Source organism: Polyodon spathula, chromosome 6 (genome assembly GCF_017654505.1).
Source record: "Polyodon spathula isolate WHYD16114869_AA chromosome 6, ASM1765450v1, whole genome shotgun sequence".
Classification (NCBI taxonomy): Eukaryota; Metazoa; Chordata; class Actinopteri; order Acipenseriformes; family Polyodontidae; genus Polyodon; species Polyodon spathula.
The window spans coordinates 64,308,142-64,321,396 of record NC_054539.1 but is presented as its reverse complement, the minus strand read 5'-3'; the positions used below and the strand labels follow the sequence as shown (position 1 = coordinate 64,321,396).

At 36.5% G+C, this 13,255-nt stretch overlaps 1 protein-coding gene across 1 annotated transcript in view; it reads left to right on the top strand.

Moving 5' to 3' along the window:
- Positions 1-1,135: 1,135 nt before the first annotated feature.
- LOC121317463 (GRB2-associated and regulator of MAPK protein 2-like) overlaps positions 1,136-13,255 on the top strand; it is a 50,320-nt gene continuing 38,200 nt past the window's right edge. Inside the window, exon 1 of the mRNA XM_041253417.1 lies at positions 1,136-1,592. Within this exon, the coding sequence (XP_041109351.1) occupies positions 1,481-1,592 (112 nt within the window). The 5' untranslated portion in view covers positions 1,136-1,480. The remainder of the gene's footprint in view (positions 1,593-13,255) is intronic.

Here is a 13,255-nt window from a genome sequence, read left to right as displayed (position 1 = left end):
GTTGTAATAACCTGACAAATGTAAGGCCTCAGTTTACAGTGTTAGGGTTTAAAAGTTCAGGCAGAGGAAAGGATTTAGCAGTATACATGTATATCATATATCAAGGTTAACAACTGTTTATTTAACCAAAGAGACAATCTTGGACTTCCCTACCTAAATTAATTTCAGTTCAGATTCCCATTTGTGGGTGTTTCACATATTTTAACCACACCTACATTTTGGTTATGTTTGTAATGTAGTTCCAAAGGTCACAAGTCCCCTGGTTATTGTACTGAAATCATCCATCACTAAGCAATGCAGTTTGTTTTTTTTTAATACTTTTCTAGGGCTTACACTACACAGATTGCTGTCAGTAGATCTGTCATGTTAATGGTATATTAATATAACAGCTGGTTATTAAATAGGCTGCTGTTTATGTTTAGTAAATGGCATCCTATGAATATTGAGGAGGGGGCATAAGTATGCAAGAAAAAGCGAAGCAATGTAACAAAAGAAATGCAGCTGCCTTTCTTTGTTCCTTTGAGAAGATCCTGGAGCCATGTCAGAAGAGATTACTTTGGTAACTTGTCAGTGTGCTCTCTCTTCGTCTGTACACTCGTCAAGCAAGCCTAATACATTCAAAGATTAACATGGGCTGCAAAGACAAATAGAGACAATAATTAAATTAGGCCAGTCTGCAATAAAGCACCAAGACTTCGACATTTTTTCAGGATATTTAAATTGAAGACAGGACTGAAAGTCCAGCCTAAAAAGGGTTTATTTTTGCTGAAACTGAAATATTATATATATATATATATATATATATATATATATATATATATATATATATATATATATATATATATATATATATATATATATAGTTTTTCAGCATCATTTGATTTATTTTGAATCAGGGATATAATGACTTGTGTCTGATCAACAGGTTGGCTGGTAATTGTGTACACATGTTCCGATTTGTAACTTGATTCTAATGGTGTTAGTGACTAGAATTTTAAAGGAGTTGCATTTTTGTATTCATCAACCAGCATTACAACGTCCTAAACCAGGCTGACCAGTTGCAAACAAAGAAAACTACCAGCTCTGTCCAGCATGACCATTAACTGTTAAAACAAATAACGTTTTGCTGGATTTTTTTTTTTTTTAATGAACCCAACATACCAACAGATACTTGTAGCAGACAGCTTCGATCTAAACATCATGCTTACAAATTAAACATAAGAGGCCAGCATAGCGAGAATCGCGGGGATACTGCTTTGCAGTCTGCAGCAGAGGGTGGTGTTGTGAATAGCGTTGACAATCTCAGGGAGGAGGTGCTATTAAAACGCTGCCTCAAGTGAAGCCCCATTCATTTTTCTCAACATGGCGATTAATGTAGAAGGAAATCCTCAGAAGAGAATCAGAGCAGCTCTGATGATGTTGATGACTCTCTACGAATATTTGAACTCCCGCATCCCGTGCCGGTTATGATGTTGGAAAAATGGACAAGTTTTCGGCCAGCATATCCGAGATCAAATGGAGCGCGGTGTCCCTGCCTTTGGATTTAATAGTCAGTAAATTCAGACTGCCAACTCTGGTGCGGCTCAGCCAAGGTAAGAAAAGAGGACAAAACAAAGTTGACTTTTCATGAAGGTACATCTTCCCCTAGTTTTGGTAAACATTGCTCCCGGTCTGCGTTTCATTGGGTTCTGCTGGTGTCTGCACTGTCATGTTTCTTTCAAAGCATGTACAGTAATTTTATAAGCGATCATAGGTAGCATATAGGCTATGCTGTTGACAAGGTGGAGCATGGGAGTAACAGTATCAACATTTACGCTAGCATCCAAAATCAGTTAATTTCAAATAATCCTTTGCCTTAAGTATTATTATTATTATTATATTATTATTATTATTATTATTATTATTATTATTATTATTATTTAAAATCACGTTTTATATTTCGCATTTTCAAACAAATCACATATTCTAGATTATTTCAGAGTTGGCAAAGAAAGGTGACGAAGTGTCTTGTTATTTTATTTGAGAACCAATCCAAAGCTATTCATATGTAAATTCTGTAATCAGCAACTGAGTGTCCTGCATACTAATAGAGCAGGCAGAGCTACATCCAAGTTTTAAACAAGTGTTATTAGACTGAAAAGATAACACATTATGAGTGTGTGTGTGTGTGTGTGTGTGTGTATATATATATATATATATATACACACAGTTGTAGTCGAAAGTTTACATACCCCAGTGGAAATTTCTAATTTCTAGAAAGTTTTCGAAAACAAATAGTTGTAGGAAAAAAAAAAAAATTAAAGGTGTTGCTTTTGTGCATGAGGAAAAAAAAGTTACAAGAAGTAGATGTCTACAATAATGTATTTCACCAATGGTTTTTTTTTTTTTTTTTTTTTGCAAAACTCCAAAAATGCTAATTCAAAAGTATACATAGGGGACAATTAAATTAATAGCTAGTTGAGGCATATTTAGCAATAACAACCTCTTTTAAATGATTATGATATTTGTCAATGAGCTTTTGGCATGATTCTTTAGTGAGTTTTGACCACTCTTCAATGAAAAATTGTTCCAGTTCATTTAAATTCCGAGGACTTCTCTTGTGCTCAGCCTTCTTCATCTCATACCAAAGATTCTCAACTGGATTTTGATCGAGACTTTGACTAGGCCATTCCAGAACCTTCATTTTATTCTTCTTTAACCATTCTGAAGTAGATTGTGCTTTGGGTTGTTGTGTTGGAATGTCCAGTTGCCCTTTAAACCAAGTTTTGTAGCGAAGGGTTTCAAATGATTGGCCAATGTCTTTTGGTATGCTATGGAATCCATTTTACCATGTATTGGAACTAAATTTCCTGTGTCATTAGAGGAAAAACTTTCCCATAGAAGGATATTACCACCTCGTCAGTAGGTATGGCGTTCTTTTCTTTGTACACCTCACCAGACTTTCTCCAAACGTAACGACTATCAGTGTGACCAAGTAGCTCGATTTTTGTTTCATCATTCCACAAAACCTTTGACTAGAACTCGTATCCATCATTCAAATGCCATTTTGCAAGCTTTAAATGATTGTCCTTGTGACGTTTTCCTAAGAGTGTTTTTTTTTTTCCTTGACCTGCGACCATTGAGACCTTCACCATGCAATACTCAACCTAACATTGAAATGGAAACCCCAGTCCCACTTACAGCCAGTTCACTTTGAATATCTTTGGCAGTCAATCTCAGATTGTTATTAACCTTCCTCACAATTCTTCCACTTGTCCTTGGTGAAAGAACCTTCTTTCTTCCAGACTGAGGGATCGTTGTGACAGTACCACGAGTCTTGTACTTCTTGATAATAGAAGCAATAGTTGAAATTGGGATAGTCAAATGCTTGGAAATCTTCTTGTATCCTTCTCCAGCTTTTTGACAATAAATCATTTTCTGCCTAAGGTCTTCAGGTAGCTCTTTACTTTTTCCCCATATTGATGTATTGGTAATGACAGCAGTCACCCTATGCCTAAAATACTCTCTAAGAATGTTCACCTACAATCCAGCATTTGCTAGACTTTTCTAGACTTAGGTTCTGCATTATCATATTGAAATGTCTAGCGCCTTGTTGACAACAAGATCATAGCATTGAAGGGCATGAATACTTTTGAATTAGCATTTTTTGAGTTTTGCAAAAAAACAAAAAAATGTTGAAATAAAAAACTGTAGACATCTTTTTCTTGTTACTTTTTCAAAAGCAAAACTTTTGCTAAAAAAGATTTTTCCTAAAATTTTTTGTTTTCAAGAAATTTCTAGAAATGATAAATTTCCACTGGGGTATGTAAACTTTTGACTACAACTGTGTGACTGTGCCCAGACTTGAATCCGATTGAGAATCTGTGGCAAGACTTGAAGATTGCTGTCCACCAACGATCCCCATCCAACTTGACAGAGCTTGAACAATTTTGCCAAGAAGAGTGGGCGAATATTGCATGATCCAGATGTCCACTCACAGCTGTAATTGCTGCCAAAGGTGGTTCTACCAAGTATTGATTGACTCAGGGGGGGTGAATACTTGTCTAACTAAGACATTTCAGTTTTTTTTTTTCATTAACTGTTGTTTCACAATAAAAAAAATCTCTTGCCTTTTCAAAGTGTTGAGTAGGTTATGTAAATCAAAGGGAAAAAAATCCAATTTAAATGCATCAAGATTTCAGGTTGTAACACAACAAACTGTGAAAACGTGCAAGGGGGTGAATACTGTAGGCACTGTAAAGCATAACAACACCCAGTGTAGATTTATTGGATACCAGTATGTGCTTATTGGTGAATGATTATTTAGATTTTATGTATGGGAACACAGCAGCTTACTTCTCAGAACAGTATAGTTATAGTATATGTTGCAATACCATGTGCTAATCTGGCAGGACTGATTCGATGACAGTTTATTCCTTTGCTTCATTCATTTACAAGTATAAATACTAGTACACATCCTATAATGTACTGTCTTTATAAGTGTTGGGTTACAATAATATGGCTGGAGAGTTTATATTTAGTGCAGTTAAACTCATTATTTTATACAATAAGCATTTAGCTGTTTTTTTTTATGCAGGGGAAACTGAAACAGTGGGCTCTAAAGTGGCACCCAAAACAGGTTCTTACAAAACAAAACAAAATATTCTTTCCGATTTAGTTTATTTCATATTCAGTTTTAGTCATTTTATTAACTGTCAGGAATAGCATTTTAATGCAAATGATGACCTTATTGGCTAGAATTAGATTCTGGGATAAGTAAGCTACTAACAACCAAACAAGCAAGATGGGCTTAATGGCCTCCTCTCGTTTGTAAACTTTCTTATGTTCTTATGAATAATCTATAACTATTAAACTTCTGATAGAATACTGTTCAGGTGAGACAAAAATAAAATGAACATATAATCTGTTTTATGTGGGTTTAACTGTGCTGCGCAGTCCTGTGATGTGTTGTTACAATGTCAGAGAACATGTTCCAGAAGCACGCTGCCACAGCTACACTGCAGCAGTATTAATCCTCTTTGAGCTGAAGCACCTCCCCACTTTTCTGTGAAGTGTGAACTTGGTAGTGGCAGCTAATAGACAAAAAACCCTGATTTATGTGGTTATAAACTCTGGCCCTATCAATGAACACACATTTACAGCTGATAGACAGCTGTTTTCTATTGTTTCAGATATAAATAACTTTAGCATAACTGAGGCAGAAGTGTTAAAGGGACTAGGAGCTCTTAAAATAAACAAATCCCCTGGGCCGGATGAGATCCTCCCAGTAGTACTCAAAGAAATGAAAGAAGTAATTTACAAACCGCTAACCAAGATCATGCAGCAGTCTCTTGACACAGGGGTGGTACCGACAGACTGGAAAATTGCAAACGTAATACCGATCCACAAAAAGGGAAACAAAACTGAACCAGGTAACTACAGACCAGTAAGCCTGACTTCTATTATATGCAAACTTATGGAAACTATAATAAGATCCAAAATGGAAAATTACCTATATGGTAACAGGGTACTGGGAGACAGTCAACATGGTTTTAGGAAAGGGAGATCGTGCCTAACTAACTTGCTTGATTTTTTTGAGGATGCAACATCGATAATGGATAATTGCAAAGCATATGACATGGTTTATTTAGATTTCCAGAAAGCTTTTGACAAAGTCCCGCACAAAAGATTAATTCTCAAACTGAACGCAGTTGGGATTCAAGGAAACACATGTACATGGATTAGGGAGTGGTTAACATGTAGAAAACAGAAAGTACTGATTAGAGGAAAAACCTCAGAATGGAGTGTGGTAACCAGCGGTGTACCACAGGGATCAGTATTAGGTCCTCTGCTATTCCTAATCTACATTAATGATTTAGATTCTGGTATAGTAAGCAAACTTGTTAAATTTGCAGACGACACAAAAGTAGGAGGAGTGGCAAACACTGTTGCAGCAGCAAAGGTCATTCAAAATGATCTAGACAAGATTCAGAACTGGGCAGACACATGGCAAATGACATTTAATAGAGAAAAGTGTAAGGTACTGCACGCAGGAAATAAAAATGTACATTATAAATATCATATGGGAGATATTGAAATTGGAGAAGGAATCTATGAAAAAGACCTAGGAGTTTTTGTTGACTCAGAAATGTCTTCATCTAGGCAATGTGGGGAAGCTATAAAAAAGGCTAACAAGATACTCGGATACATTGTGAAAAGTGTTGAATTTAAATCAAGGGAAGTAATGTTAAAACTGTACAATGCACTTGTAAGACCTCATCTTGAATATTGTGTGCAGTTCTGGTCACCTCGCTATAAAAAAGATATTGCTGCTCTAGAAAGAGTGCAAAGAAGAGCGACCAGAATTATTCCGGGCTTAAAAGGCATGTCATATGCAGACAGGCTAAAAGAATTGAATCTGTTCAGTCTTGAACAAAGAAGACTACGTGGCGACCTAATTCAAGCATTCAAAATTCTAAAAGGTATTGACAGTGTCGACGCAAGGGACTTTTTCAGCCTGAAAAAAGAAACAAGGACCAGGGGTCACAAATGGAGTTTAGAAAAAGGGGCATTCAGAACAGAAAATAGGAGACACTTTTTTACACAGAGAATTGTGAGGGTCTGGAATCAACTCCCCAGTAATGTTGTTGAAGCTGACACCCTGGGATCCTTCAAGAAGCTGCTTGATGAGATTTTGGGATCAATAAGCTACTAACAACCAAACGAGCAAGATGGGCCGAATGGCCTCCTCTCGTTTGTAAACTTTCTTATGTTCTTATGTTCTTATATGCTATATTAGTGGGAATGTTAATATGAAATGCTTCACAGACATACTGCTTTAAGCTTTGGTCATATTGTGGATGAAGCCTGCACTTTGATATACTGGGCTATATTCACAAGCACTTACCATCTTTTAGAAAGTTTGCACAATTATTTTAAAGCTAATATCAAACTACCAAGGTTACAGAACTAACAAGAAACAACTGGCATGTCAGAGCTCTTAAATTAACCTGGTTTATTTATTTTGAGCTTTTACATTTCCCCCTGTGGCAAGATGCCCGCCCCCCCTTATTATTTAACAAGTACCTTGTTCACTGGTCGGTATCATTCGCTCGTATTCTCCTTGACTGTCTTAAACTCTTCTCCCACTCTGAGCCTGGAGTGGGTCTTTTATACTGTGGCTGGGGCCTTACCCAGTGAATAATGACCTTATTAAGGCTCCAGCTACATTCCCACGAGTTATTTAAAATTGGGATTCATCCACATCCATGACAGCTACACTTTACGAGACTAGCTTTTCGCGGGTCTCAAAAAGAAATAGCAACGTCGGACGGGTTCCATCCGTCCACACACAAACACAATATAGATAATAATAAGGATGATAATAATACAACTTAAATAATAATACATAAATGATAAAAGGGGCTGGCACCTTGCCACACCCTGCATAAATTAAACTTACAGACTATATTGAAGCCTGCTAATAGCTGATGCTGGGTTAGTTCATTAAGTACTTGAATATTTTAAATCTGTGCAAACAGTTATTTTTACAGTTTTATCATGTAATGCTTGTTCACAGATCTTTCTGAAGCATTGTTGGAATTCATTAAGCAGGTTTTAAAATTGGTGCTACACAAAAACAAATAACACATTTATTTATTTTATTTTTTTAACAACTTTCCAAGAGCTGTTCAATTAACAGTGCAGTGAAATAACTGATCTTGGTCTGTTATTTTTAGATCTTTATATTTTCACACACACACACACACATTATATATATATATATATATATATATATATATATATATATATATATATATATATATATATATATATATATATATATATATATAGCTCTGGAAAAAATTAAGAGACCACTGCAAAATTAGCAGTTTCTCTGGTTGTACTATTTATAGGTATGTGTTTGGGTAAAATGAACATTTTTGTTTTATTCTATAAACTACTGACAACATTTCTCCCAAATTCCAAATAAAGATATTGTCATTTAGAGCATTTATTTGCAGAAAATGACAACTGGTCAAAATAACAAAAAAGATGCAGTGTTGTCAGACCTCGAATAAGTACTAATGTTTTAACTTAGGAAGAGTTCAGAAATCAATATTTGGTGGAATAACCCTGATTTTCAAGCACAGCTTTCATGCGTCTTGGCATGCTCTCCACCAGTCTTTCACATTGACTTTGGGTGACTTTATGCCACTCCTGGCGCAAAAATTCAACCAGCTCAGCTTTGTTTGATGACTTGTGACCATCCGTCTTCCTCTTCATCACATTCCAGAGGTATTCAATGGGTTTCAGGTCTAGAGATTGGGTTGGCCATGACAGGGTCATTGATCTGGTGGTCCTCCATCCATACCTTGATTGACCTGGCTGTGTGGCATGGAGCATTGTCCTGCTGGAAAAACCATTCCTCAGAGTAGGGGAACATTGTCAGAGCAGAAGGAAGCAAGTTTTCTTCCAGGACAACCTTGTACTTGGCTATATATATATATATATATACACATACACACACACACACACACACACACACACACACACACACACACACACGCACACACACAGAGCGAGAGAGCGCAAGTTTTATTGTTTTAATGAAAGCTTTATGATGAAGAAATACTTACCATTCATGACTGACCCAGCATCATCACCGTCAAAAGTGTCGGTGTATTCAGTGCATTCTCCATTGCTATTTTCCGGGCTGGAGATCGCCGTAGGTTCCATAAAATCCAAGATCCGTGGTGGGTTTATTTCTGGCCTGCTGCTCAATATTTCCGAGAGTTCTCGGACAAACTTGCAGGTTTTCACCAGAGGTAACACAGACATAAAGGAGATAGCTGCTTCTGCATCCAGAGCTCAAAGAATGTCACGGCCATTTGCAGAGCTTTTTGAGATGTTATACTACTAAAATAATGACTTGGATCGCATTATTGAGGAGTTGATAAAACGAGTGATTGGGAGAGTATCTACGTCTATAAAGAGGTATGTGAAAAATACAGCGAACAAGGGGTGGGGCTTGGCTGGAGATGCAGGATTGTCCTTTTGCGATTTTCAATACATTTTAAACCTGTTTTACTCTGGGGGGGAAAAAAAAGAATTTAAAACAGCGTGTGTGAAAATAAATTGGACCTGACGCGCCTGACAAGCGCTGAATAAATTGACTGCTAAGGGTTCATTTCTGCATCGTCCCAGCTGTTACCCCTTAAAACTGACATTGTTTGATCCACTACGCTCAACATAGTAAGGGAGTTATTTGAGCTACGTCACCGCACTGACACGTTAAGGCCAGCCCAGGGCCTGCGTTGGGTTCACACAGGCAGATGGGCCGGCCCTGAGGCAGCATTGGTACTTTAGGCCGCATCAAAAAGCTGGTCTAAATTTCACCTTGCCCAGGGCTGCCTTCTCATTTTTCGAGCATTCACACATGAGATAAGGCGGCTCTGGGCCAGCCTAAACCACAAGTGTGAACGGGGTGTGAGTCACCTAGTTTCCTGTCACTTTTTTCAGTTGATTTAAAGAAATACTACACTTTTTAGAAAGACCATTTTTATGAAAATATATTTTTTTAAATGGGTTGTATTTTGGCCTGGATCGCTTTTGACTGCTTGTAAGTTGAGTTGCTGTTTAAAGTGAGTCTTAAGATTCCTAAGTCTGTTTGCTTTTAGGCATCTGCCTGTGGGCTAATGACAGCTCTACTCAGAATCTGATTGGAACAGATGATCCATGAGGTTTATAATATCTTTTAATTACAAAACAAAAGAGAAAACAAGTGTGTGTACTTCATGTTATGTCTCCAATATTTTGAATGACCTAAATCACTGAAACATTTGCAGGAGGAGAAAAAAAAAAGAAGATTGTTTGTCTTATATTATATAATGCCTGTAGACAGTTATATACTAGCAATTGGCAACAACTAGCTAGTTTCTCTGGCTGCTTAGCACAGCAGCACCAAGTAGTAATTGCAGGTTGTCAGAAGTCAGCATTGTGGGTTGCCACCTAACTATAAGAACAAACGTTGCTGAAAAAGTCTGCAGTGATGCATGCTGCCCAGGTATGCAATCAAAGAGAATGTGAGTTGAGACTATTTTAGAAAGCAGTTTGGAGTTGCTCATCCCTTACTTAATCATCATATATTACTGTTTCAGAACTCAGGGATATTTGGCATGTTTGACAAAGTCACTCAAACATTTGGCGGTCTCTGAGCAAACCTGAACAAGGTGTGATTTCTATATTGAGGTCACTCTAAAAATAACATTAAGGATGCATTCTGTCAGCGTCTCTCTTTGCTTGACAGTTAGTGCTGGATTTTAATGCAAGTTTTCGAAAATATTGGGTGTTGCCGCATATCTGATGCTGTTTTGAATATGTCTGTATGTTTTTTGTATGATCTGCTTTCGAGAAACAAAACTGCCTTTAACATATCTGCCTAAAACTACCCCTGAGATAGCATGTGCATTTGACAAATATTCGTTAGGGATCTGAATTCTGTCTACAGAATATATTGAGGCTGCAGGTCAAACTGGATGTGGTCAAACAGTGCGTGTATGAAGGACCTCATTTTATTTCAATTTAACTGTATAATTTGTGTGGCTACACATTATACCTTGCTCTTTGTCTGTTTCCAGAATAAGCTGAAACACGTAATTTAGTCATATCTCACAGAAACATCCAGACTATTGCACTATTTCTTAATAAGCAGGAACAGAACTGAGTTGGCAGAGTAAATGTATCGGACACAAGTTGTTTTTCTCATTTTATAACATTAAGATAGATTTTATTCTGTTAACAAAACAGAAGTACAGGGCAGGATTGAAATAAATAATAATAAAATAATAAACTCCATTTTACTTGAAACTATATTTATTTATTTGGCAACTTGTCAAAGGAAAGGACTGAACAAAACACAAGTGCAATATAGAACATATTAAACCTCTAACATATGTTTACAATTAGTTTTAGCACTACAACATGCCATATCTAGAATTTTCATGTCATCATACCATCATTGCTCTACACTTTTCTAGATTCCAAGTCTGGAACTCCTGGAAAGGGGTAGACTAGTGCGATTCTGGTTCATTTTGACATCATTGTTACATGGGTCAAAATACCTACAATTCTAGGGACAAACTGAAGAATCATGAAATTACTGAGACAGAAATACACTTCCTTTCTACTGTAATCCAGATATAAATATCAAAACTCGGTATAAAAAAAAAGGCCACCAGGGAAAGGGCAGAGAGATATATTCCATTGTCAGGAATTTCACAATAGACTTCTCTCTGTAACCACAAAACAATGAACCTGTTTACACATTTATTTATAAATAATAATTACATATGTTATGTAGTCAATATACACACCTCCAGTGACTTATATTAACCACTGACATATCAGAAGTAAGACAAACTCTCCATGTAGTCAATAAAGCCTTTGCTTGCGGTTTCTGAGACCGTAGATCGCTTTGATGGGAAGTATTTTAATACAAAAGTATTATAGTTCGTATTACATTGAAGCTATCGACAGTGATGGTCGTATTGCTGAGTGAGGAATGGTAGTCAAAAAACAAAACACATGTTAATAGTACACTGCTAAAAAAATGAAATGGAATTAGTAGCAGTGGTAGCCTATTGGCTCAACTTTAGCATGCACATTAAGAAATCTCTTGTTCTATGATGGTCTAAGGAAGACATTTAGGCTAACCATCCTTGGAAAATAAATGCAAGGATGACCAGTAGAACACCAAATGACATTTTCTATAAACCTGAATGACAACGATTAGGTAGAGAACAATTCAAATGATTCTGTAATGTCATTCTAAAATCTTACAAAGTCGTTTGAAATACTTTTTTTTTTAACGTAACGTATTGCAGTACAGTTGTTATGATGCGTGGCATCCAAGATATTAGCATAGCCCCTCCTTAATGACCTTAAAATGACACCCACTGGTGCAGTAAATCCATGTCAAATAAAAAGGACAGGGTGAAGAGGATTTGTTTCAGGAGTAATAGCACTGCTATCATAGCAAGCTAATGTACCTCTTTTTTTTTTTTTTTGTAAAGATAGCCAATGTTACCAATCTGACAGAACAATTGCAAGTTAATAGATGAAGTCCGATCAATAAACCCAGTTATCCTGCCAGTACTGTATACTGTACAACTGTGTTATAATGTGTAGTGTGATTTGTGTGATTTAAAGGGATAAAACAGATTTCTTAATAACACATAGTGACCTTCTGTTTTGGTAATGGACCCTATATAAATTTGTTATGTTGGTCATCCTTCATAATAAAACAAAAAAAAAAAAAGTAATAAACATGTTTTGGTTGGGGAGCTGGTTTCTAGACGAACGAAGAAGAAAGTCTGCATTCAGTTTTAAATTAAACTTCCAAATGGTTAAACATAACTGGTTTTGCAGGGTGAAATTCCAAATTGCCTTTTACAACATGGCTTGAAATGCATTATGATTTGAGGAATTGTATTTAATTTGTGTTGGCTGTCCGTGAATGATAATTTGTAATATTGTAGCACTAAGCCATAGTATTTGGCATAGAACTATAACACATTTCATTTTTTAGTTTCATATCATTTCAGCAGTGTAGGTGTGGGATGTTTTTTGAGTTAGGTTTATAGCTTTTTATTTTTGGTACTGGTACTGGATTAAATAATCCAAATTAACTAAACATTTGTTAAAAATATTCAAATATTCTGAAAAGCTGAACTGTGTGACTTGTGATACAGAGCACTCTGTTTATAAGAACCAACTGCATATAGGGATCAAAACCACTGGGACAAAATCATTCCTATACTAACCAATGTAAAATACTCCGCTCGTAAGCATCAAGCAATCCGTTTACAAGAATAATTTCGGGGCAAAATGACTACATATAATTCGGTACTTGATCAAGTGCAATGACGTGTACAGCCAATAAAGCTGTTTTTGAATTTGAACTTGATCACATCTTGCGTCATTAGGCACATACGCAGCATGGATAGAGCAATGATGTGGAAAGTGCATTGTTTGTAATCAGATGTGACTGTGCCACAGCGTTGTGCAGGTATGTTTTTTTGTGTTCTCTGTTAGTGAAAATTTGTTTCAAATTTGTGCGGAGGAGGGGGAGGGGGGATCGGTGGCGAATCGCAGAGCTTTGCATCTCCGCTTAATGAAAAGCTGTGAGATTTGCATCACAACAGAAAATAAGCAAGCCATAGATGCTTAAATGTAGTGGTAGTCGTGACAGTAAAATACTGTACTGTAATGTCAT